We start from the raw sequence: 27,447 nt of genomic DNA, 5'->3' as shown, positions 1-27,447 counted from the left end.
TGGATATTATCCATCACATATCATACATAATTGAGTCTGGTGATGATTACAGCCATAAACTGCATCACAGATTTACCGTCTCTCATTGTCCCAGTCACTCGATGAAATATCAGACATGTTTGGGAACGACTAACATTCAAATTACAACAAACTGACTTGTCTAGAAGTAGGAAAACACACTGAAAACAGTCAATCGCAACACCAGATAGTGACTGTGAACGTCAAACTGATTTACTGGATGTGGCAAACATTAGCAGAGTGAGCACCACCAGCCTTCAGTCCTCATCGAAGTTTAGGGTTTGCATTGCTATAATCGAGTGGTTGTTTGCTGGTTCAACAAATTAAAATCTGTCACTTGTGCTTGTTTACATCCAGGTAGTAGAGTATTTAGCAGAGGCTACATTCTCAGTGAGCGGTCATAGCTCAGTTTAATGACTGGCATTTCAGGCCTGTGTTAACAGATATATTTCTAATGAATATAGTAATAAATTCTTTAACCAACTTGTATTTCTTTTGCTGACTCGTGAGGAAGATGATGTTTTACCATGTAGTCAATAAATGATACACATCTATTGAGAGTTTTTTTTTCTTTTGGGCATTTCAAGAAGCAAACGGACACATCGCTGCTTAAAGTAGCACACCCTTTATTTTAAAAGTTGCTTTAAAAGGTTGAGAAGGCTTTAAATAGCCCCTTTTAATAGCCCCTGCTTTAAAAGGGGCTACTCTTATACAAACACTGGTTAGATCAAAAAGACTCCTTGATATAAAATGAAAAGTAGCCAGCAGAAATCAGAAGCCCCTCCAAGTAACCTGTCCATGGTTCAGAAGCAGTTACAGATTTTTTACCATTTCTTTCTGTATTTTGTAGAGAGGGCTTTAAAGAGGGTGAGTGTGGAAGTGACGTGCAGCAAAGATGCGTCAGGTTGGATTTGAACCTGCGACACCAGCTCAAGGGCTAGCCTCATGCAATGACTATATTGCGACCATAACTGCTTGGCCATTCCAGTGTTTTTATGGGTAAACCCAACCACCGTTAAAGCCAACAGGATTGCAAACTCTAGATTCTTGAAAGAGCTACACAGCTGCACATAAGTTCACATTGCTGAGTTTATTGAAAACAATAGGAATCATCAAACAGGAAAAACACTGAAGAGCTTTTTATCCACTGAGAGACCCTCGAGGATGTCTTCTGAGAATTCTAACCAGCAATATTAATAATTCTTCTATCACAATTTTAATTCTGGTATCCCCAACTGCTAGTGGATTCAGTGATTTTTCCAAATAATCCTGATTGTGACCAACAGTGGATTTAGGGGGCTTCAGATAAGTAAGGAAATCAGAGCTGAGGCTTCTGTTTTAATGTTATAGTTGCTGACAGTCTGAATAACTTATGTGTGTTTAAAAGTTTAATGAAACCATAATTGATTTTGAATTTCGGGATTGCATGGCAGCAAACCCATTTGACATTGCTTGCTTTCTTTGCAAACAATGTCCTGGTATACTTCGAAACCCTCACAGAAAGCTACTAATCTGAATTTAAATGCATGTATCTCAACATAAATAACCGACTGATTATCTATGACTTTACCCGTGATATGAGGGACATTCAGGTACTGCCTTGCTGAGAAAGCAATATCTTGTTCTCTTTTCCTGTTCCCTTTCTACTCTATGTGTTTTCTCTGCACATAGATAAAGTCTCCCACAGCTTGACTTTTCCAGGGGCTAAACTAATTCAATTAGTGAGGGCATGTTTGAGTGTATCCTAGAGTTCCACCAGCATGAGCCAACATCGCAGAACAGGACACACTGTAGTATAAAAGACTCTGTCAGGTCAAACATTCTGTGTTGATAATAACAAAGCCAATACAAACATCTCATCCCAGGCACAGATTTCAGTGTGGAGAAAATCATTTTGTTACTTGATCTTTAGGTCCATCAGTTTGTGCGAGGAAAGTGCAGCTAGCTCCAACTTGGTCTACTTTTATCAACTGGAATTTGATGAACAAATATCGGAGACATGAAGATAAGGGATTAAAACAAAAGCAGTGGATCATAGTCAGAAATGTCATAAAGAAAATAATCATTGTTTCAGTTTGTTTTAACATCAGCATGCCTTTTGGAACTTTCTAGTACTCTTGGACTACAGTCAGTGCTGCACTTTCCTACCTTGATGGATGGAAATCCTTCAATATGCCCTCCAATTGCAAATCTAAAACACACACACTTATTCGCTGATGGCTACCCAGGTGGCATCCAAGCAATGTTGGATTTGTAAGAACCAGCCCAAGCACTGGTGTTCATATGATCAGCACAATACCCCTACCATGCTTGTCACTATATTTACATCACAGCGGAGGGCATTCCATAATTAGGTCTACTGTATTTGATGGTCCACATGAAATGATCTATTGAGCTCCTACTTACCCGCATTCACTGATGTATCCTTCCTATATACATTATTCTTGCAATCTACTTCCCCAACACAAGCCATGATTATACTCAGCAATCGCACATTCCTATCTTCTTATGCATTCATTCACAAAGAGACATAAAGCATACATTACACATGCGGCTTTTCTCTGTGTTTCAAAGATGATTGTTTACTCCTGTCTGTTAGATTCTGTATTGACTCTTGAATTTTTGTAAAGCATCAGTTTTATTTGTTTTCATCCATAGCTGTTGTTCTTTTGCAGACCATTGATTTCAATATATCCCCCCAACCTGGGCAAACATCATACATTGTGTTCTCAAAATCTCAGTGCCAGTGTATTTTCTTTGAGTAAAATCAAAGGTAAACAGCCCTCAATTTGCATTCCAGTATAATAGGTTAGCAAAACAATGGCATTATAGAGTGCTACACATCTTCATAGAAATTGCAATTGGACTTTATTGAAACCCTTTTGTCAAAATTGGAAAGGTAAGTCTGACGGACCACATTTACATATTTAAAATTCCTGATCCCCAAATAAACACACACTCAAACCCACATTACAGGGTCAAAAACTCTGAAAGCAAGAAAAGAAAACCATGAAGGAGAAACCATGACCATAAGCGACATATCAAAACTAGAAATGTGAAACCAAAACTGTAAGCATAAGAGAAAAAATAAGCAACAATGGGAAGAAAACTGCAAATGACACAGTAACAAATGAGAGTGCTGATGTGAAAATCAAGTTTCCTGTTATTTTTTTTTTCAGTAGTTGTTATGTTTAGTTGTCTGTAAAGAAAAATGACAGTTGTTGTTTGCTTTACACCATCAGTGATTGTTTAACCAAATGATAGTGCAAGAAAATGTAAGGGCAAACAACAGATGAAAAAGAAAAAAAGAAAGGTAAAAAGTGAAAAACAGGACAACTGATGTCATGTTAGCACCCTCACTTGTACTTTAGTATTTCAAGTTTTCTTTCCTGGAATTTAGTTTTGTTGCTTTGCTTATGGTTTTGGTTCCTCATTTAAAGCTTTGATTTGTTTTGTTTATGGTTTTAGTTTTCTCATTTATGCTTTTTTGTTTTCCTTTCAGACTTTTATTTCAGACTTCCTTTTCATGGTGACTCAAGAAACCATCATAGCGACTTGCACCGGCAAAGTGAGTAGTCCCCAAATATTTCTCCTGTCAGTTGTGTAATTTTATGGTGGCGACAAAAGGGGCAAACATTTGCCCCTTTTGTCGCCACCATAAATTACTAGTATTTGAAATACCCTCCAGTCCAGAAGATATTCATTAGAAAAAAAAAAAAGATGCAAATTAAGAGGTGTGGCACGGTGAAAACACTTAAATACTCCAGACACAACTACTTCTCAATAAACAAAAAGAAATTCACAAAATATACAATTAAATTCCATAGTGCCCCCTAGAGGCCTGGGCAAGCTCTGATGTGATTGGTGGATGTAAAGCACGTTATGTGATATTTTAGTTGTCCGTACCTCCAAATTCATTCAAAGGCTTTAGCACGTTCCCAAAAGGACAAAAAGTTTTCAAATTCACAAATGTATGGTGCCCTCCAGAGGCTTGGATGACCCCTGTTGTGATGAGTGGATGTGAAGCATATTTCTGTGTGTGTGTGTGTGTGTGTGTGTGTGTGTGTGTGTGTGTGTGTGTGTGTGTGTGTGTGTGTGTGTGTGTGTGTGTGTGTATCTAAATTTCTGGCTTTGTGTGTTTTCCCCCACCAGTCATACATTCACCATGATGGTTTCTTGTATTACAATGATAAGGAAATAAAACAACTCTTGATCCAAAGCCAGAAACAACTACAGCAAATGTGTGGATCAGCTGATAAGAGGAAGTGGAAATATTTAAGTTATTAAACTACTCACCAGCAAACTGCAAACTGTTCTTGACCTTGTTGGTTGTATCCATTCCCTAGTTGCCATTCAGTTTCTCAACAGGTTTCATATAATCCTGAAACATGTGGTCTCAGTGTGATGTTTTCTTCTCTCCGTGCAGGGATGTGGTGCCACATGTTGTGTACACCTACCAGGTCCAAACCATCTCCAGTCACAGTGAGAGTGAGCCCTCTCCGCCTTTAGTGCATGAAGTTGGGGCACCATACTGCGGGGATGGACGCATTCAGAGGTAACAGAAACCAACACATAACCATGTAATAAATGATTGCAAACAGATATGTAATGAAACGATGCAAGACACATGTTAATGTCTCTTACTTCCTCTTTAAATTCTAGTTCCAAAGGAGAGGAGTGCGATGATATGAACTCTGTGAACGGGGATGGTTGCTCCAGTCAATGCAAGAAAGAACCCTTCTTTAACTGTATTGGTGAGTCACATGAACATCATGCATTAATGTTGGTAATTCTGGAGTAACATCATTTTCTTTAAGTCTCTTTCTCAAGTCAAGATATGACTAGCAGGCTGAAAAGTGTGTTTATTGTGCAAGCATAGGACTACATATATATATATATATATATATATATATATATATATATATATATATATATATATATATATATATATATAAACAATGCTTTAATTTAGTTTAGTGGAAAAAAAAATTCAAAAGTCCACATGGTAACTTTGTGAATGAAAATATTTGACATCTGGGCGTGCTTAATCCAAAAGTTGTATGCCTTCCCTCCAAGAGAAAAAAATACCATTAGTTATCATAATCACTCCAGCCCCCTGTTTAAAACAAAAATCTGGAAATCATTATTTTTTAAAAGAGTGAGTCATCTTACACAGTTCAGTGACTGGCATCTCCTATGTAGTTTTTTTTTGTTTTTTTTAAATAGTACATGGATGGTTTCCTCTTCACTTCCCCTGCTGTCTGGCGATCATTTCGCCCCCCTGTTGTGACTGTGCCTGTGCGTTTTTCTGCATGTACACTCCATGCATGCATACACACGTGTGAGCCTCTGTGAAGTAGCCACTTAATCCCTGTCAGATTGCTGGACTGCAGTGGCTGTGCTGTTTTTCCAACTGCAATGCTCAGGAGAGTGTGTGTGTGTGTGCATGTGTGTGTGTGGGACAGTGTCTGACATGGTTGTAGTTTGGCGCAGAAATCTGACACTATAATGATGGGACCTTCTGTCCATCTGTCTGCATGTGTGAGTGAGTGTCTGCTTGTCAGTGTGTTGCATGGTGAAATGGATTTGGATGGAGAATTGACACTAAGTATACAACAGGGCCAGGATGCTGCAATCTGAAGGAGCTTTAATAGGCTGTTCACACGGTCAAGCAGAATTCTGTCGGAGACTGATGGTATTGTCAAGTTCTTTTCACACGACCCCATTTGGTGGTAAAATCTCAGGGGATGTTGGGCGTCTGTTGGGGTCAATCAGGCTTCAAGCTACCATAACACAGGAGAAAATAAATCTTACATGAAAGAAAACTGTAGGTGCGTAATCATGACGTAGAAGAGGGAATAATATAAGATGAGGTTAGGAAGATGTGAAGAGCCAGGCTTTTAGCCTCTTTGCAGACAACTTCAGATTGCTCACCTGTCAGTCAAATTAGCAATGACCTTAAAGGGTTGTTTGATTCAGATACACTTTTTGTTGTACTGGTTTAAATGACCTATATGTCCTGATGGCAAGCAATACATGCTGTGTTCTTGAGAGAATGAGAGCTATCTACAGCAGGAGAAAACCCAGGAAAACCTCAGCCAATCACATCAATTAGGATCCAATCCGTTTAACCAATCAAATTCCGTCCTGCCGTTTTGCCCTCCACCTGCACATACATTTCACCGGCACGCACTGCCCCTGACTCAATGTGTGTTCCTGAGTTTAGCGGTGTACAGGTAAACCGTCTGTAAGCTTCCACTTTTCTGTTCCCCTGCCTCTAACTACTGCCCCTCTCGCTCCACCTCGGGCATGTCCCCTTTGACCTGATGGGGTACTTGGCTCTGGGCTGTAGTCTGGATCAGAGTCCAATAAACTTTCACCACAGGGGCTCTGACAAGCAAAAAAAAAATCGTGATATTTAGAGAAAATGTACATGTACTATTTGCATTATAGCTTTACTCCTGATATCGTGTCACAGGTAAAAGTGGATAATGCTAGCATGACAGTTGCGAGTACTAATAAAAGTAACGTTTGTTTATTTGTTTTTCAGCTCTACATTTTAATGTTTTGGTGTTTCCTTACCTCTAAATGAGACGTGACTTGATGTAGTGCAAAACATAAAATGATGTGCTGAGTCCGTCTTTCATTCATTCACAATCATAGTCGCGAATCAGTTGCGCTTGTGCATGTGAGTGGGGGGAATCGCTTTGGAGAAGCTCTAAAAGGAGGTAGAGGAGGGGCTGGGCAGAGTCCTGACGAGATGCTACATTCAAATTCATGCTAGTTTTTCAGGACTGCCAACCCTGCCTTTAAACGGGCAAATGGTTTTTTATGGTTTGGTGTGTTTGTGGTTTCTGCAACCAGCCTCAAGCAGACTCTCAAAGTACGGCAGTTTTCAGCACTTCTGCATGGGCTTCATGTTTGCTGCTTGCTGGGGGCCAACGTGAGAATCTGGAAGAGATAAAATTGAGTCTTTGAAAATAATTAATTCCATACATAATGCATACAAAGTTGCACCAAAGGAATAGAGTAAAGAGCTTTGAATGCCGTGATTTCTATCGATGATTGCCCAATCTTTGGGTTGTGTGTGGTAAACTTTTCACACTTTTCAAATTACAACTACTGCTGCCCTGTATTCCTGCAATGCATCTTTGTCAGGATGACGACTTTTAAGGTGATGTAAAAAAAAAAAAAAAAAAAGTTTTTTTCTCCACTCTTAGTTTCTGTGGCACATATTTTGAGTATGGTCAGGCAATCCCACTGTGAAACATCCATCTTGGTTATGCCATTTTCCTCTCTCATTGGCTTGTTGCTTCTTAGCTTGTTCTTTGGGCGTACTAACAGATCATGTGTACTGCCACCTATTGACAGAAACTTTTATAAGTTGTTTTCATTAAATTTGTATCACAGGTATCATTCAAAAAACAAGACAAACAAGACAAATGTCCAATATCGGCTAATGATTAACTGTTCTATATATTCCCTAGTTCGGGAAATCTATTAAAAACACTGTAGTTATAGCAGTGTGTGATAAGGAAGCTAAAATGGGCAGCAATAAATGTCAGCAATCAGTGTTCATAAAGAACTGTTGTCTCTGTTTTTAAATCTCACTTCTGAGTGGGTTGAGATATTGGCAGATTCTGAAGTATGAGAACCCAAATTGATGTCAGGAAAGACATCATGAGAATCAAACCTAAAAGGTTTTCTTTAAGTTCTACTCATATATTTTTGCTATGACAACAGGATTTGTCCCACTTTCATATCCGTCAAAGTAACCTGGGATGTTGTGTTAAAGTTTGTTTAGACAGCCTCCTACTCTTTCTTCTCCATCTCTTTCCATCTTACCTCATGTCATCGCCCTTTTCATTCTGCAACTGTACATCTGTCTACCTTTTTTTTTCTTGTACTCAATCACCTTTTCCACTTTTTCCACTATCTGTTTATTATATTCTTGTCCAATGCTCTTCCTGCTTTTCCATCCTGCTCTCTCTTTAGCTCACACTCTCCACATTACTTCTGCAGCTTTCACAAGCCACCGTTCTTGATCCCTCTCCTTCCCCTCGGTCTCGGCCCTCGCCTTCTTCCTCGCCTCCCGTCCCCGCTGAGTGAGTGGCGGGAGCGTATTCTGTATGCCCCCTCAGTAGCCCCTCGTTTCACCGTTGCCAGAGCACAGAACTGACTTGAGTTTTTTTGGCCGGGCTGCAGAGGGGCTGGAATTTCGAGGAGGAGGCCCCAGCCAACTTGGCACAGAATGCCGCCTTTCCCCCTAACTGGAACCCCACCGGCTGACACTGCTTTAGCTGAGAGCTGAGAGCAGTGAGGCCCAAGCAACCTCCCTGCTCTGCTCCACCTCTCCTTCCGTCTGTAAGCTTCCAGTTCCAGACCTGGGATGTCTGTAAAAGTTACGGCTGTATCTTTCTTTACCTCTTGACTTTGTCTGGTTCCCTCTTTTCAAAGTCTTCTTTCTGTTTGACACTCTCACGCACATTTTATAGCTGTCTGTTTGTGAATTCTCACCCTTTCATTGCACTTTTTTTCCTCTGAACCCTTCTCTTCCTGCTTCTTGATTTAGTTGTCGCCCTTTCTGCTTTAAAAAACAAAAAACAAAATAGAGAATGCTAGAAAGAGTAACCTAAATGATTGGAGGTCATAAATAGTCTATGGTGAAGAGTTTCGTAATTGGCTTTAAATTGAGTCCAATGACATCACTGTGAGAATCTAGTGGACATAAAAGTCTGGTGTCTTCGCTGTTGCAACAACTGTTCAGACCATCCATTTATTTGATTATCACTGTTGGTTGTTCACCTGCAGAGGAGCCCAGCATGTGCTACTACTACGATGGTGACGGCGTGTGTGAGGATTTTGAACGAGAGACAGGTGTGAGGGACTGTGGCCTCTACACCCCCAATGGTTTCCTCGACCAGTGGGCCTCCACTGTGGAAGTGTCCCATGAGGAGAAGCCGTACTGCTCTGGTGAGGTGTCCGCTGGGTATCCTGCTGTCACTAAGGTAAGAAAGAGTTCAGCTGTATTCACACGCGCACAAAACCTCTGAAACTTTTCAGTCATTTTTCAGGGGGGGGGTTGTGTATGAAAACAAACCCCAACTCCAAAATGTCAGTGCCCTCTGGGTTGAATTCAGGAGAATTGTTCCCTTGTGATGAGAAATTGAATGTTGACCAACAGCCCAATGAATAGAAGCACTTCCCGCTTTGTGAGACATGTGCGAACAAGCAACTTTTGGAAACCTTCTTAAAAAATTTCTCTAAATCTTCCAGAATTGCACATGTGAACATTTATGATGCATCTCTGTCAAAGTCTTTGCTTTTCCTGTGTCATTATTACACAATTCATGTGGTGCCAGTTGAAAAGGGAAAAGCTGTTTGATGTAAATGATCCCATCAGAGGTTAACAAGCATTAAAACTTTCCATATGAAGACATTTGATCAAATATCATCAAATAACAATCAGATCAATTGAAGTGTGTTGTGTTATTATCTGAAAGTAGTTTATAATGGGCTTTTTGAACCAGCCTTTCACTGTGTTTGGGGAATGGTCTTTGTTCTTTTGTAGTTTGGTACCTGTCATCCATTCATCACTACACATACTGATGATAATGTAGCCACAGTTTCCGTGCAAAACAAATTATTATGCTTGTTTGCCAGTTGGCTAATTAAGGAAATTGGAGCATTTGAATAACATGTCTCCAAGTGGGGATGAAGAAGTTGGTTTCTTTTATTAAAGTAATAGAAAAGAGATTGATTCTGAATGCAAAACAAGAGAGAAACATACAGTCATGTGCACTCACTCAAAGCTATCGGACACATAAAGTGCATAAGCATACATAAATCCTCTTTAATCCACTCACTAATGTGGGTAAGGCATGTTGTTGAAGTGGACTATCTCCTCTAAAGCTCTATTCATTATAGTAGTTCATTAGTTTTTTTAATCGTTCTGAGAGCATTTGGTAAAACCAAATGTTAACTCATGTGAAGAATGTGACTCCACCGTTAAAAGGGAACTCAATTTGCATAACTGAATTGTACTCCCATAAATACTTAACCATTTTAAAGAGTGACCAGTAGCTATGCATTGGTAGTGCTTTGTTATTAGAGCTGTGTGTGTCAGTGGAAGTGTTGGCTGAAGAGCTTGTTCCCATTGCTGATGATCCATTTAACAAGGCCAGTGAACTGGGTACTGTTGAACAGCTGTGGTCAGGTACTGTTCAAGAATGCTTTAGTTTGGTTTTGTACAAACAAAGATAGGTAGGAGTTTAACGGACATCAGTCATGGAGTTGATTTTTGCAAGGTTCCACTTCTGTCCAGGCAAAAAAAAGAATAATATGGGGCATGTTTCAACCACCAACGTAGCAGATGGTGTGTTCTCCAAGAGAAACAAGACACCAGTGGAACATCCACAACCACAAAGAATTTTTTTTTTTCTGTAGAGGACAAAAAGTTCTCAAATAATACTTTTACATGGAGGAGAACATCATGTTCCTCTAAGGATCATGTGAAGTGACTTTACTTCATCACTAGATGACTGACGGTATCAGGATGTGGGTGCACAAGTGCACTTTTGCAGGTGCGGAAAATTTGCAAATGCAGGTTTAGAAAACATGGACTTATCATGCCACTGTCCTCATTTGCACTCCTGGTAAGTTCTCACAAACAGCTGGCAGTCCAGTGCACCCTGTCTTCCAACATCCACTTGAGCAGCATCAAATGAAATCTCCAAACTGATGACTGATTACCTCCTTGCAGTTTTTGAATGAATTTGAATTTGCATACACAAAATTCTGTGCACACTGTCCTGTACAAGTATTTGCTTTCAGTAGTCTCCTTGAAACCAAAGATTACATTGCGCAGCCCCATATACTGAGTTAAGATTCTTGTTCTTTGCAATACAATTGTGCAACTGCAAGCATGTGGCTAAGACGACTATCCTGGAGGCTAATACCACAGATGAAGTTCAGGAGATAAAGACCAGGCAGAAGTCAGACGCTTAGTCATGGATCCAGTTTAGATGTGGCTACTTTAGAACAACATGTAAAACACCACAGCGGCTGATAGACCACACAAAGTTATTGAAGATGTTACCTATTTAGAGAGTGGCTTTCTGCGATGTCTGGCATTCCGCTCTATTTGTTGTTTTTCACTCTTGATGCCAATCAGGAATCCAGCAGAGTGCCCAAACGTTACTCATTCTCCGGGCATCTGGATCACATTCTGTTTCCAAAGTGCTTCATTCTAGCTTGCTCGGTTTGTCAGGGATGGTTTACAGAAGCGGTTTGATTTTCTTTGGCGACTTTGAAGATGTTATGGTGGAAAGGGAAGCTAATGTGATAAAACCAGAAGATCAAGCCTCAAATCTGTGTATTTGTTTGTGATGTTGTACAACATATTCCAATGCATCTTGAGAGCTAATGCTATTGTTCTGAACCATTTAGTCTGCGCTAACTTGTGCATGACAAAATCTGAGATTTAGTGAGAACTTGTAGCGCCCTGACATTGAGTTGACTTTGTTGTGATGAAGCATAGTTTAATGTTGCTTTGTGAAATATTATTCCATCTGTGGGTAATAGATCAATGATGGCTGGGAATGGGTCTAGTCTCAATACCAACAGTGTGTAAAGTAAGCAGAGTTTTTTTTAGGGGCAGAAGCTTTCTAGAGGCATTTCAAAGGAATAGGAAGAGATGCTGTGATACAGTTTCTGTGTCAGGATATCATTTGTCAAGATTTGTAAATCTCTGTCCCTGTTTAGATGCAATATGATTGCTATTTCTGTTGTCTGGCCATAAAACAGTCAAGGTAGAAAGAGAACATGATGTGAATTTTGGTTACTGTTTTACTTGCTAACATTTTCTAGCTTTATGAGGTGAAACTTCCCATTGGTTTCTTGCTTCTGTGCAAAATAATCTACTTCAAAGTAACTGCTAGGCTTTATTACATCTACTGTGACAGCAAAGCACAGTTTTCTGTCTCGGTTGTTTTTGAGCCGTGATGAAGAAATGATTCCTGATAAAAACAAACGGGCTAGGTTGTGAAATAGAAGAAAACATTGACACCAAATCAACACGTAAGCAACCAGAAGATATTTTCCCTGCCTCTGTTGGTCTTGTCACAACTATAGCATGTTTTGATATCTTTCTGGCACTACTTGAGTAGCAAGGTGATTTATAGCTTAGCGCTTTAGCTACATAATTTTCTTTGAACTTTGTAGAATAATTTCCCCCAACATTCAAATGCTAAACTTTTAGGTCTTTCATGACAGCTAATTTCTGTGTCAGCACCTGTCAGTCATTTGTAACAGTTTGATGGCAGATGTAGCAGGTGACAGGCTAGCCGCAGTTAACGCAGGAGCTACGTTAGCCTGTTAAGTTTTTTGCAAAGCTGTTCCAAAAGGAGACAGCCAAACAAACAGTGTGGTAGTACAAAAAGAGAAACTGCTGCATCTGATGCCTTTATCAGAGCACCCTGAGTTATAATTTAGCGTAGTGTTAGCCACTCTGGCTGCTAGCTTGTACTGAATGACAGTTTGCTAGCTAGTGTTGCTGCTTCCGCCAACCAATCAGAAAATAGAAGAGGCAGGACTCGTCACCCAAGTAACCAGTAAAATATATGCTTGCTAGATGATCGTCACAGGCACATACAGTAGAAGCAGATGATGTGTTTGCACTGACATCGTGATTTGGGCAGTTCCTGGATGTATGGCCATATTGGAGATACTAGAATGTAAACATTGAACAGATGGAGCTAGAATGTCTTATCCTCAAACAAATGTTGAAAAACGCACAGAGCAAACTAAAGCTTACAACATGGACTCGGCCAGTAAGAAAAAAAGAGATGTTGTGAGAAACTACAGGTAATAAGTTCTGCCCTCCATATCCAATCCGGATATTAATAACTATTTTGCTTTTACACCTAACCCATACACAGCAGATGACCCGGTGCCTGTGTTTGCTGCTACCATACAGTCTATGGCCTCTACACGTGGAGCTTTGAGGTGGAGATTTGCTCCAGTGCTTTCAAAGTCTTTGTTGTATAATTTTTTGTACAATTATGCTCTTATCCACACTCCGTTGGATTAAAACTTAGATATTACATTCACCGGGCAGAGCAATGTCATCTCCTCCATGTTGTTTATTGTGAGCCTGGTGTTTGGTGTCACCTCATGTATCGCTGACTGGTAATGCTATGGCAACTTGGAGTGCAACAAGAAACTGCAATGAAATGCTTTTTTTAAAATTGATTTTCAATGCATTTAAGTTCCAGCTCCAAAATGTAATCGTGTGCCAGATACTCTTTATTTTGTCTAATAAACTATGTTTAAAAGGGAACATATGTTTTTTTTTTTTTTTAATCCAGAATACTAGACATTCCAAAATAACACAAATAACATAATTTCTGCTGAAGGTTATCATTCTTCAGGTTAGAAAAAGGTTGATTTAACGTGACTCTTCCAGCTCATTTTAAGGCAAATTGCCCTCTCCATAAATTGTTTAAGGTGAAAGTACAGAGCATGCTACAAAACAATATCTTCTCCAAGAAACAGTTGAGTGACCATGCATAAATACGTCCAAGGATGACCCTGTCTGTGCTTAAGCCGCTGCTTGTATAGCTTTTAGGTAACATTGTGTTCCCACTGTGGTCAAAGCACACTCATTTTCTCCTATCCCTACACCCGCTTCTCATAACCTACACTTACATAGAAATTAAGACACAACCATAAAACTCAATCTTAACATCTTATGCATGACAGGGTCGATAATAAAGATGTCATGGCAAACTGTCATTTCATGGTATCCAAATAGCACAATTTTCAACTCCAGTCAACCTCATCTCAGCGTTAATGTCATTTTTACGGCACAAAGCCAAGATTATTGTCAAGTTTGCTGCTGGACCTCGTGTCTCGTTCAACCACGAGCATCCTCCCCACAATGTGTACCATAATTGTCCTTTTTGTGGTTTTGTATATTGACTGGTTAGTGTTTAAGTTTGTGTGGCAGACCGAGTTGAATAAGGCGAGTGAGGTGAACTGGGGACTAGAAATAGGTCTAAGTGTTGTAAGAGTGAACAAAAAGCCCATCATTAATCGTCGTTATAAAGTGATGGGCCACCACAAGCCACTAGACTAAATGTTTTGCATCTCTTGAAGTCTGGATCCTGTCTTGAGGAATGAGCGCCATTCTACGAACTGATATTCCCTCATTTCTTAAGTCTGACAATAAAAACTAAACCCTGAGCCATTACATGAACCAAATGGATATAACCCCAAGAGAATAAATCATTCTATCATGGTTACAGTGACAATGCTCTATGCTCAAGTGGCAGAGTCATGTAGAAGCACAGCTTTCCTCAGTTTGGAGGGGAAGAGAACCGAGAGTGAGACCACAAAGTCCTCACAGTGGTAGAGAGGGTGCACATCATGATTCCAACCAAAATCCAAACTTGGTTTCTGTTTTTGGCGTTAAAGTGATCTTTTTGTAACCATACCATGCCTTGTGTTCCATTCCAGATCAGAACAAACTTAAGTTGATTAAATGTTTTTGGCAATACCAGAAATTTGAATTCAGCTGCTGCTGTGCTATAAATAGTTCTTTTTCTACCATTAAACTATTCAAAGATAAAAACAGTTCTCCTAATCGAAGCAATAGAATTAAGCATGGTTAAACCTAGCATCCATTTAGTTGTCACCACTAACGAAATGGTAGGTGTGTGACTTGGCAAACAGCTGTTAATGTCCAGTTTTTAATTAAACACCAACCTTTCTTTCTTTCTTTCTTTCAACTATTCCTACAATCTAAACAGTTCCAAAGCTTGTTTTTTGATTCAAAATCAAATCAACATAGGACATCAGAGTAGGGTTGCCACCTTTGAGGCAGAAAAATAAGGGACACCCTCAGCAGCGGGGGGCCTGGCCTGACTCCCAATAGTAGAGTGGGGCACCAATTGTGATAATGTATTAGTTAGTTTCATGTCAATGTAAAAATTGTAAAAAAAAATTTCAAAATTGATTCTGTCCTGTCTGTCCTTTTGCTGTTTTTTCTATAATCATGAATGATACTGGTTGTCAAAAGTGTATTGAACTTTTTTCATGTACTAATGAAATGTCTTTATTATTGATTTATTTGTAAGAAATAACCAATCTGAGAAAATAAATTCAGTAAAACACTGTGGCAGCTTAAAATAATTCATACCTTTTTAAAATCTCATTCTGTTGATTCTTTAAGTAGGATTGACTTTTCCAAAATAATCATATTTTAGTAGTTATTCATAAGATTAATGTATCTGGAGATTCTTCAGGCATGGAGAATTGTGAGTGACATTTGTTTGTCCTGATGTTGCAGTATCACTGCTCTCTAGCCACATGCTGTCGGCCATTATGTGCCACAGGAAGCACTAGGTGACAGATTTTACCATGTCTTTTGAAATCGTTTCACGCGGTCAAGCCATTCAATTGAACTTTCCCACTCCTGTCTGTATTTCTTCATCCTTTGCTTTCAATGGGACATGGGCGAAGTACCAAATGCAGCCACAACCATGTTTACTTCTGATTTCCTGTGACTTTCTCTCACCCAATTAATGATGAGCACTCATTCCAGGCTTAAAATCAACCAACCAACTGTTTCTAGTGGGCGGATGCAAACGCATGTTGAATTCAGGCAGAGTGGTGATGCATTCAAGGCAAACTGAAAATACGGGACAAATTGCGTCTCGTATTGATTTAAAACAGGATGCAACCTTTAATTGTGAAATACGGGACAATTCTGTATTTTACGTGACGATTCTGTATTTTACGGGTGGCAACCCTACATCAGAGTCTTGGGGGGAACAGACTTACACCATAGTCATTATTACAGTCTAACAAATTTGAACAGAGCTAATTATTCAGACATTTGTCAAATTTGTTACAATTGTCTTTGTAAATGGAACACATTTGGTCAGTGGTGCAAACTCTGCAACTTGCTATATTTAGCGACATTTCGAACATCTCTAGTGACTCTTGTGAAGCCACAGACCTAGTAGCTTTTTTATGATGTTTAAGACCCCACTTCTTCTAAAAGAGCAGCAGGTGCTGCTTGGGGGCCCAGGCTGAGCTGCAGTCACGGCATGTGATGTTCACCCCACTGCGTCTTGACGAAAAATGAATTAGCCGTTTGCAAAGCCACTGCTGCTAGATCTTACCTAGATTTATTTACAATTCAAAACATATTAAGGTGGATTTTTTTTACACATTTTTTCTCTCTCCCCCATCATTTGTCTATTTGTCCATTGCATGCATGTGCCAGATTATGCAAATAAGTTGATGGTGTTTTTTAGCGACTTTTAATTCAACCAAGAGCTGGTTTTCTTACTGGGAAGTTAGCAGCACTGCATCTAGATAGAATTTCATGGTTAATGGTTCACTATTCCAGCAGTTTTCACAGGTGAATTTTCTATATTTTACCTATACTCCTGGGACTTAACAAGCAGCTTTCACCTCAAATATTAGGAAAGTTTGAAATCATTTAAAGACCCTTAAAATGAAACCCAGCTGAAAGGTTAGAAATCATCCGTAGTTTTCACGAGTGGCCACAAGAAATGCGACTGGGGCAAAATAGAGAACACAGTGACTGATGTTTGCAAAATAATTTGTAGTGATAGATGTTTTCTGTGCTCAAAAACTTATGGAGGACAAATGGAAAATTTCACTTGAAATTAATTCCAGGAGCTTATTATCCTCACATCCTTATTGCTGTAGTCTTGGGGGGTGTGAGCAGTCTAAAATCTGACGGCTTAATGTTGCAAAATGTTCCCACCACTGTCCTGTAGGAGTTATCATGCTTGTTACACTAACAGCTCATTCATCCTTCGCGGTTAAATTTAATTGTGTATTCATGTTAGTAGCTCACAGCCTTTGGCTAAAGTTAGGTTACAGGTGTGTACCCCTGATAGATGACAATAGAAAAGTGTAACCATCTCTACGTGTCTTTGTCTGAGTGTCTGAGTGATCGTTCTGCATGAGCGTGTTGGGGACGGAAGGCAAAGACAGTTCATCACTTCCTTCCAATCTAGTAAACAATTCCTGCATCGGGTTTGTGTATCAGTTCCCTTTTGAAGTCTAGCAACCACGTTGATTTTGTGTGTGTGTGTGTGTGTGTGTGTGTGTGTGTGTGTGTGTGTGTGTGTGTGTGTGTGTGTGTGTGTGTGTGTGTGTGTGTGTGAGGGAGAGAGTGAAGCGGGCAGCACTGATAAGGATCTTTGCGGATACAAGAAAGCAACAAAAGCACATGAAGGCACTTGAGGAGAAACAGAGATCATGTAGACAATCATGTTGCCGATGTCTTTGTCTTGTATGCATTTGTGCACTGTGAATTATGTTTTTGGATTATATGCAACATCTGTGCAGAGGTGCTGAACTTTTTCTTTACTTCTTAACTTCTGTGCACCAGATTTCAGTAATATGTGAAGAAATGATGTATTGAGGCAATAACATACTCCACTTAGTTTCCTGCAGATGACCTTAGGGGGAGGTTTAGATGTGGAGATGAAAATGAACATGAAGCCCCTTTAAAACGTGTAAAAGGAAAAGAAGAAATTACTAATACAAATTAATTATACTCCACTTTAAATGGCTTATAGAATAATGCAAGGATACAAATGACAGATGGATGAAAACACTGAGTTTGTACTTGAAGGGAAACATTTAGGAAACTAGTACGAGGGAAAGTCGTTCTGCATTTCGAAGAAAATACTTAACCAACCAAAAATGGCTGTGAAAGAAGAAAAGGGTCCAAAAACAATCTTACAGGCCATTCCCACGTTACAAAGTCCTCAAGTGAGCAGATTTATCCAATCAAAGCACCATATGGAGACCAGATAATGTATGGAGTTAATAAAATCTAGACACATTAATGATCACAAAAAGGCTGCCAAATTATTCCAACCAAATGTGAAATGTTTTTTCTTCCACCTTCCTGTGTCAGACTCATTACATAGTGTTGTAGAGATGGAGATAGTGTCTAATATGGTCCTACCTGTGTGTTGGCTCCATCTTATTGAAATTACTTTTCCTTCTTTCTTGATCAAGCGCACGCACACACATATAGGTGCACAGTCAGACAGAGGCTCACAGGCAAACACACACACTCCATGCAGGATTATAGGGCAGGTCCATAGGGGACTGAAATGTACTACTGCTGTCTTTGTGGAGCAGAACATAATGTTCCCCCACTACCACACCGTGGAATACGGTGAGCCAGCTCCACTTGCTCCAGGGGGATTGGATAGGAGAACTGGCCCTAGCAACTAACCTGTGACTGTGTGTGTGTGTGTGTGTGTGTGTGTGTGTGTCCATGCAAGCTCTTTGCCTCCACGTACATGTGTGTAGATGGGGTTGTGTTCTTAAGGAGCGTGCGTGTGCATCGAAACTTTAAGATCAAACAGCAAGCCAGGTGATTCTCCAGAGCGTTGCTGCCCAGGCAATCTCTGACGCAACCCCTGGGCACCCCTGGAGAACACTCCCTTTAATTATACATACGCAGCAGAAGGGATAACATTTTAGTCCTCTCACGCTGCGAGAAATTGCTCATATATGAAGTTCAAGCATCTTTACATGTTAAACAAACATATGGTCATGAGATCAGACTTAAACTACCCTTACCACAGTCGTCATCACAGGTAAGTCACGTTTCAGAGGGGGAGGAGAGTATCTGTTAGAACAAGGCCCAGTTTTTTCACCAGTCCCTTTAAATCTGCTCACATCTTTTGATGTCTGACTGTATTCAGGCTACTGCAGAGTTTACACACTCTTTAGCACAGTCTAATCCACAACATGGTTGCAAAAGAGCCTCAACATTGTTCAAAAAGATGGACAGTGCAACTACAGACCCTACCATTGAACAAAAGTGATGCCAAAATGCCACTGCAACAGGTGCTGACAAAAGGGAGCACATCAGCAGGACGATTAACAATCAATCTTTAGAAGTCATTGCAATCAGTGAAGAAGGAAAAAAAAAAAGCTCCAAATACCAAAAGTAAATAATTAAACTGCTCGACTTGAATATTTGAATATGAATCACTTAATATAAAATGTGTACAAGGTGATTTTTTTTCCCAAATATTTCACGAAAACAAAAAAAAGGAAAAAAAAAAGAAAAAAAAGCAACAAAATTTGAACACTTTGAGTCACTTGTAAGTTGAGTCAGTTTTTCAGTTTTTGAGGTATCACTGTTCAAGCAACACAAAGAGTAAAGCTTTTCACAAAAGATGTCACGTGGCCACTTAGAGTGCATCTTTGTCACAGATCCTGCTCAATTTTTTTTTTTTTTTGGTGGGGGGGGAGCCCGTAAAATCTTCGTACCTCACTCTACAGACATGATTTATACATTTATACATCATTAGAGAGACAATTCTTGCTCAGAGAGCTTCAGACCAACAGAAGTGGAACAGGACAGAAATCTCCCCATCTGCTACAATGTTAAATGTCCGCCCTCGAGAAGGTGATCCTCCTTTTTGTATCCTGTTTTTAACTCATTGTGGCTCCCTCATGTTTAACAGTACAGTCTTAAAAAAACACAATGTGTTTATCAGAGCCCTGTGCTATTCACTTAGTTGTCAAATTTTTCAGAGCTATCAAGGTTCATGCATAATGACCATGGTTTTACACCTTGCAAAATCTGCCTCTCACGCAATGGGATCTCATATTGTTGCAGAAACAAGAACACTTCACACGCGCATGCACACACACACACACACACACACACACACACACACAAACACACATGCACACACTGGCACAGCAGCCAGTCAAAAGCACTCTCTCTCATACCACAGAACATGTGTTGCATGCAGGAGGACCTGTAGTTGACAAGCCGCCATTACTGTAACAGCACATGGCTAACTGGATATTCATGAGATAAACACGCAATTGGAGCTGGTGGTCATGCTTAAAAAGTTTTTGTGCTGAAATGTGTGGCTCAAGCCTCGCTCTTGTGAGATATGATATCAGTGTTTTCTTCAGTTTACAGCCTAATATGCTTGTCTGTGTGTGTAAATAGGCACGTGCTAATGCATCTGTGAATGCATTAGCAACCAATTAGTGAACTTTGTCTGCACTTTTGGGAAGTTGTAATGTCGTCCAAAACAGCTCCCCCTTAAGAAACTGTGCGGTCCTCATCAGGCGCTTTGTGGTTGACATAAGCGTGTGGTATCATTAAAAACAAGCCCCCAGGATGGTGTTCCCTTCTCCCCTTGTTTCAGTCTTCCTGATTCAGTTTACTGTTGTGGTTCTTCCTTGTGGAAACGTCATTGTGCCTGGTGTGCAATGATGACCTCCTCTACGTTTTCAAGCTGTTAATGTGCAGTGTTTTGGTGCTATTTTATTGAGCGTGGGGGACCACTGACTGAGGGACGTTTAACTTCTCCACAGACCCATCTGTTTTCAACTTTCTGACATTGTGCGCTCACCACTCTGCACCCTACCACCCAATCACAGCTCGCGTCCACACAATAACTCCTCATGACAAAGGATAATGAGAATGGGATAGGTAAACTGCATAATTGCACTCGCTTTATAACTTTTACTGCCCTATTTTCAGTAGGCCATGGAAGTGGCCAATTATTAGCCACAAGGACCAATGAGACGGTGAGTTTCAGTGGGTATAGGTGGGGCTGGGTGACAGGACATTACCTCACACACCAGGCGCTTACCAGCATTCCAGTAAACCATGGGATGGTGCTTGGAAACTCATACTAGGTTCTCTCTGTTGCTCTTTCTTCCTTTTTCTCCACAAATGCCTCACAGATGCTCACTCCTTCAAGTTCCTATGTATGCTTCTGACAAAGAGAGTGAGAGGGAGAAGTGGAAAAGAAGAGAAAGACGTACCTTATGTTGGAAATAAACATTTTTAGGAGGGGCTCCAGCAGCATAAATATTATCTTAGGAAACAGTTTTCTGAATTTACATGAGTTCAAAATGTCCCAAAGTTCAGAACAAAATAATCTAGGTCAGTGACTGACCTCACAGAGTCCTTTGGCAGAACGATAAACTCTGAGGTGCTTGGTAGGTATCCTCAGCTCAGAGTGCCCTCATCTCACACTGAGTCCAGATCGTTGGTGGGAGAGATTGCATAAAATGAGTGAAAGTTGCCACTAAGTTAAAAGCTCCTGTGAGCAGCTTGTGCAGGATATAGAGAAATTAGTGTCTGGAGTTTTTGTATGACCAGTTTACAATGATTGGGATCTGATACTATCCAACCACAGCATTGTTAAATGTTACATCAGGAGCATGTCCTTCCTCAGTACATGGAGGTCTTTTTTTAACAGTATAGATGCAAAAAGTAGCTTTCTTGCTTGAAATTTTATACGTCAAAAGTGAACAAAACTTATCCTATCAAACTTTAAGTTTCTGTGAGGAACAGGGGTTTGAGTCTTATCTTGTGGCTAATTGGATTCCCTTTATGTCTGAGTCATTTTTATAGTTTTGAAAGAAAATCTCAGACTGTAGTCTTTTAACACAGATTTATTGCTAGCTGTGATTATTTGCAAATGGAAACAAAGGCTGCTTATCTAGCATATGTCAACTATCTTTGTCTCACAAACAATTACCTGGAGGCTTTTGTTGTATTTTTTTTTTTTTTTTTTTTTTTTTTAACCACAGTGTCAACAGGCAGAGGTGAAACCTGCCTTTGTCCTTTCTGTGGATTGATTTCGCAGATTTTTTGTTCTTTTAACCCTTGCGGTTGAGAATTAATCCCCAAAGTTCTGAGGTTTGATGAATCCTCATGTTTTGACCTTCTACTTTCATAAAATGTGTTTTGATGTTGGCATAAGGGATGCTATAATGCAAAATTATAATTGATACCTCTTCATTTTGAGATGTTGGTTTGGTCTGGTATATGCCCCATATACAGGGGCAGCGGTCCTTGAACTGGGTTTAAGGGTTCCTGCATGTTGTTCCCCACTCCCACTCTCAGTTTGCTGCTCTATTGACTGCCCTCTCCTCCTTAACGAAGGCATAAAAAGCCATAAAATATACAAGAAAAAAAACTATTGATAATTTCCTCCTTTAAGAGACAAGCCTGCTATGGACAGTGCATCATGCTATAAAGGCCTGTATGTTTTTAATAGCCTTGCTCTGCTTCATATTTCCCCTAATCCTAGTTTATGTTCTGCTTTATTCCTTTATCTGCTTAATGAATGTTTTTAACCAGGCGGGCATATTTTCAGTGTAATGAGGCTGACAGTTGCTTTCTCTGTCTCTCTGTACCTTTATCTCCTCTGGTTTCCTCTTGGCTTACGACACTTAGCCCTCCTTTTATCTGAAGTGGTGATTTACAAACACCAGTTTGTATCTACAGACCCAGGACTGGATGTTGTCTGCCAGTCTGACTTTCCAGCTGGTACAAATTAAAACCATGTGTTTAACTCTGTGTGTGTGTGTGTGTGTGTGTGTGTGTGTGTGTGTGTGTGTGTGTGTGTGTGTGTGTGTGTGTGTGTGTGTGTGTGTGTGTGTGTGTGTGTGTGTGTGTGTGTGTGTGTGTTTCGAGTTAAGAAGTTGAACTCATCTCTTGCATTGCTGTAAGTGTTTTTCAAGGAAAGTGAGAAGTTGTTTTGTTCCAAATAGACGTCTGAAAGTTGGACTTGTGTACCTAAAAAATGACTGTTATGTCCTTGTTATGAATCAGAACAAGGGAAACATATGTTACCCATGCCTCCAGGCGATGGAAGCTATCAGAAGTAATCCTTTTAGTTTTTTTTTTTTTTTTTTTCAGTAAATAGGAAAGTATTTCTCCTCTTTGAACAACAAACAACTTTTACTTAGGAGCAATTCCCCTGAACCGGTGTTACTCATTCTGATCCTTATAACATTAGCTTTTCCTGTCACTTCCAAAAGTGCTTACCTCCATAACAACAGACCTCCCATTACTTTCCCCTGAGTTTTCTTTTAAAACTTTTCTTGTCAGGAATGAGCTTTTTCTTAACTCTATATCTAATATTTGGCTTTCCTATTCCTTTAATCCATTAAAACTCAGACTGTATTAGTGATTAATAAATGCACATATTTTCTTTACCTGACAGTGGCGGCTGCTGGTCAGTCAAGGAGGGGAAGCTCATTTTTTCCCCGCCTACATCATAAATTTGTTTGCTTATTTAAACCTAAATTCTACCCTCCGTGCCAGCTTGCAAGCAGCTGGAGCTGCTACGTGAGACTACGACAGGCTGTAAGTGTGAGTGACAGGGGGAGAAGCTGCTTATTGGTGAAAAGAGAGCAAATATTTTAACCCAATGCTCGTTGTTTTTAAGTAAGGTAAACTCAATGGGGATCAATAAAGCCTCCGGATCAGTCCAAAACAACTGACTGTAAAACTCAGAAGATGCTCTGGTGGAGGGTTATAGTTCAAGATCGCTGACTGGCTCATTTCACTGTCAATCAAAAAGGGATTCGGCCTCAGACAGATCATCCAATCATCATGCAGAAGCCGAGCGTCCAGGCCAGCCCACTGCCTCATAGACCCCCAGAGACGCTGAGCGTCCGATGGGCGGGACAAAGCCCAGCGTTTATCTAATGACCATCCAGTTTCCACAGTGGAACAACCCACTCTACGCTTCCCAGCTGAAGTCAGAAGACACTCAGCGTCAGTCTGTGTTAAAGCGCTGAGACGCTGCGGGGATGAATGAGAAGGAGATCGAGCCAGTTACAGTCTTAGAGCAATCGCCACTGGTACCTGAATATGTGTATCATCTCAACTTTGCATCTTTAGTCTTCATAAAAAATTGTATTAAAGCTCCTAAATTAAGTGTTGAATTTGGCACCCCCTGTGGTGAAAGATTTTCATTAATCATCATTTCACTGTGCTGTACTGAAACAGACAAGTGTATCCCTTAATTAAACACTTTTCCATAAAAAAAGGTTTGAACAGCATGACTGCCACATGGGAGTCATAAAAAGTAATTATGTGGAAATAATCATGCTTAGTGGTGATGTTCTTGTTGGCTTTATGACTTTATACAGAGTCATCAGTAGTCTGTTTTATGGCCAGCTAAAAAAAACTTGTCATGGGAGATATATGTTCATATGTTAAATACATTAAAAAACACGTGTATATAAACTTTCAAAAACTGATATTTCAATAATCCTGGTAGATATTTTTTTTCCCACATAACTTTTTTTTGTATGTGGACTTTTTCACCTATTCAAAGTTACAAATATTAATGAAAGGATGAGTGAACACTCAGTTTTTCCGTAATCGAAAGTTTTGTTGTACCTGAAACAGATTTCAAAAACGGTTGATATGAAGCATGCCAAGACAAACAGACAAACAAAGAAATGAATAATGTGCAGGTTTAATGCACATAGTAGTATTGTTTAAGCGCCCATACTGTGACATCACATGCTGAGGTGGTTGAAGTCACCTTTATATACCTAATTGTAGCTGCATGTTGAGAATCTGACCTGCATAATGTAAATGATACAAAGGCTACAATGGGCTTCCATCCCCCGCTCCTCCGTACATTAATCACTGCACGAGCCTTTGAACATCCTTGGAGACTTAGTGTAAAGAATACATTAACCTCAGTCTGTGGTTAACATCTGATCATGCCTGACACAAAATAATTTGAAGTCATAAAAATTAGGCAGTTTTGAATAATAAACATTTTTTAATATAAAACAACATTCAGTATTTCCTGAAATTATAGTATTTTACATAGAAATATGTGCTAATCCCCTTGGATTGAAAAATGTTGAGTCTCTTATTATGTTTCAAAGAAGATCCCTTTAAATTCTGAACAGAAATCAATGAGGTTTGCCCTTTATTTTTAATAACATCAATTTATTTTTTTTTCTCAAATGTTTAAATGCTATAACATAATTTTTAAAGACTTCTGATGATAATATTTACGCAGTGAAAACAGCAATAGCAAGAGAGTAGAGGCCTTTTGAAGTTTGTTTGTGCTCAAAGATAAAAGCCTTAAGTGTTGTTAAAGGTATCAAACTGGAATTTTCAGTTTATACTAAGGTGAAGAAAAAGCATTAATGGCGTTCAGATAAGGTAGTTTGCTTGATTTACATGAGTCGTGGCTAAGTGCTGACTATGAATATTACTTTTTGCTCGATAGCTTAACGTGTCACAAAAGGCTTTGACTGCAGACATCAGGATCTAAGAAGTTTTCAGGAGAGACAAAAACAGGAATGAAAAGACAAACCAGTGCTTGTACCCAGCCTGTAACATTTTGATTTAATAAAGCAATAAAAGGAAAAGATTATTGTAAAAATATGGCTGTTGTTTTTCACTGGAGACCTTCTAAATTCTGTGAAATATCCACAGTCAACAGTTTCTTATGCCAGGTTGACCAAAAACTGAAAATGTTAGGGTGGTTTGCCATCGAATATCCTTTGAAAGACTATTTTTTAATAATAACAGGAATAATAATAATGGGAAAAAAAAGAAATACTATGTGGCAGCCACAAAGTGTGGTGCAAGACTTAGCATCTCGCCATGAAAAAGGGGGTTGCTGTTGCTCCTTCATTCAAAGTTGATTCTACTCTAAATTTGAATGGTAATCAAGGAAACACCTTAATGCAATACTTTCTACAGAAGTCATAGCTCAACCAGAAAGAGCTGAGAAAAATCTGCTTCAGATTCTTAAGGGTTTATTTATTTATTTATCATTATGCCACCTATTGAAAACAAGCTAAGTAACTAAATGCACAGTGTTTAAATTGGATTTTGTTTGATTCAAATTTCACAGTTACGCTAACTGGCTTGATTTTTAAAAAAGTAGAGGGTCCTGCTCATTGCTGTTTTTGGAAAGGATAATAATGATTTAAAGACAAAATATTTTTGTTAAAATTCTAAACTTGTTTTCTTTACTTGAGCCTTGGTTCTATCACAGGAGAGAGAAGGGAAGGTGAATCTTCACAGATTATCTCGAGTGGTTGTGGTTATCCTTGCCGGACATGTTGTGTTGTATACATTCATGGCCTTGCCACAGGTTGACAAGAATGTTCTCCATCTCAGCTGTCCAATGCACTCTGCTACTTTGTGGTCAATATTTTTGTCTCTGATAACCTTCAATCATTTCCAGTCCCTTGTCAGTGGCTCTCTATGATTGGCTTTTGCCATCCTCAGCGAAAAATGAGTGGCATAATCACCCCGATAGCATTGGTTTCTCTGCTGATTATCTGAAGGGGTAAATTGGGATCAAATCCACCTGAGTGTGAGCCAAGCTTCGGAAGGAGCTACTGATTCTTTGCCGAGTTTGCATTTAGAACCTACTGTCCTGTCTAAAGATACCTCTGGAAAGCATCAAAAGAAGCTTATTGATCCTTAATACAGGTAGTGGTGCAATCTATCTGTAAATATAATTATGAACAAGTAAAAAAAGAAAGAAAGAAAAATTAGCCCAGTACAGTACCATGTGAGACACCATTCCCTTATTTAAAACCAACCCTTAAAACACCTGGAATTGTACCTCTGAAGAAGTTCTTAAAGCTGTTGTTGTTTTCAGAGACAACCCAATCTTCTAACTACTCTAAAGATAAAGAATACACTACACTGAAGGCCTTTGATAAGTCAAGAATGAGGTACCAAGTCTTCAATGTGTTCTTTGATAAATGACCGGAAAAGCGTGCTACCACCACCTCTCTTACCCACTGCTTTAATCACTGTATGAAATCAATGATGAATCTATTAAGAGGGCTTTGACTCTTGCCGTAGCATGAGGAGGAGGTTGGAGAAAGTGTAATGAGCCATGGGAGACTTGTGAATTACCTCCTACTGGTGTGACGCTGCACAGAGGGGGGGTTGTATGCTTAAGTGCAGGGGCTTTGGCATGCCCTGCAGTGTTTGCCTGTCTCAAACAGAAGGCTGCTGGAAAACACAAAAGGAGATGAGTAGGAAATTGTAGGGTGAGAGAAAGAGGGAGAAGGTGTAGGTAGTGCCATCTGTGTTTTACATCAATAAGTCATCTGTTTGCATGTAGAAAGGTATTTTTTTTTACCCATGTCAGAGTGCAGATAGCAATGGAAACCAGCTACTCTTGACTGTAAGTCATTAGCAGCCAACAGTCAGTTTAAATCATGTTGGTTGGTTAAGTCATACTGCCTTGGAGAGAGCTGTGGGTTCTTCATCAAGTCCAGACCAAAGTCAGTGTTGGGCTTGGAAGAAGTGTTGGACTCAGGGAAGCCTTCCACTTGCCAGAGTAAACCCAGTCTTAGTTTCAATATTGTTACTGTATTTATTTCATTAACATTAAGCAAATGACAACTTTTTTTCCTAACTAATACAAATTGGAGATCAACACAGCTGTCCTCAAGCGAGGCCATACATAGTCTCATGGCGACTGATCTCAGGTATTTGTCACCTGCATTTCTCATTTCTGCCACTTCAGCTCTGAGCAGAAAGGTCATGTCAACAGATCCAGGGGACAGATATATAGACAG

At 39.7% G+C, this 27,447-nt stretch overlaps 1 protein-coding gene across 1 annotated transcript in view; it reads left to right on the top strand.

Moving 5' to 3' along the window:
• The window catches only part of pappaa (pregnancy-associated plasma protein A, pappalysin 1a), a 121,639-nt gene that overhangs the window by 39,074 nt on the left and 55,118 nt on the right, over positions 1 to 27,447 (top strand). The window contains exons 8-10 of the mRNA XM_074690474.1: positions 4,445 to 4,573; positions 4,681 to 4,772; positions 8,830 to 9,026. Of these exons, the coding sequence (XP_074546575.1) occupies positions 4,445 to 4,573; positions 4,681 to 4,772; positions 8,830 to 9,026 (418 nt within the window). The remainder of the gene's footprint in view (positions 1 to 4,444; positions 4,574 to 4,680; positions 4,773 to 8,829; positions 9,027 to 27,447) is intronic.

The sequence above is a fragment of the Halichoeres trimaculatus genome, unplaced genomic scaffold, assembly GCF_033239565.1.
Source record: "Halichoeres trimaculatus isolate MK-OKI-2021-1 unplaced genomic scaffold, fHalTri1.1 fHalTri1_scaffold_16, whole genome shotgun sequence".
NCBI lineage: Eukaryota > Metazoa > Chordata > Actinopteri > Labriformes > Labridae > Halichoeres > Halichoeres trimaculatus.
Note: the sequence above shows the minus strand (reverse complement) of the source record. Positions and strands in the feature narration are given on the sequence as shown.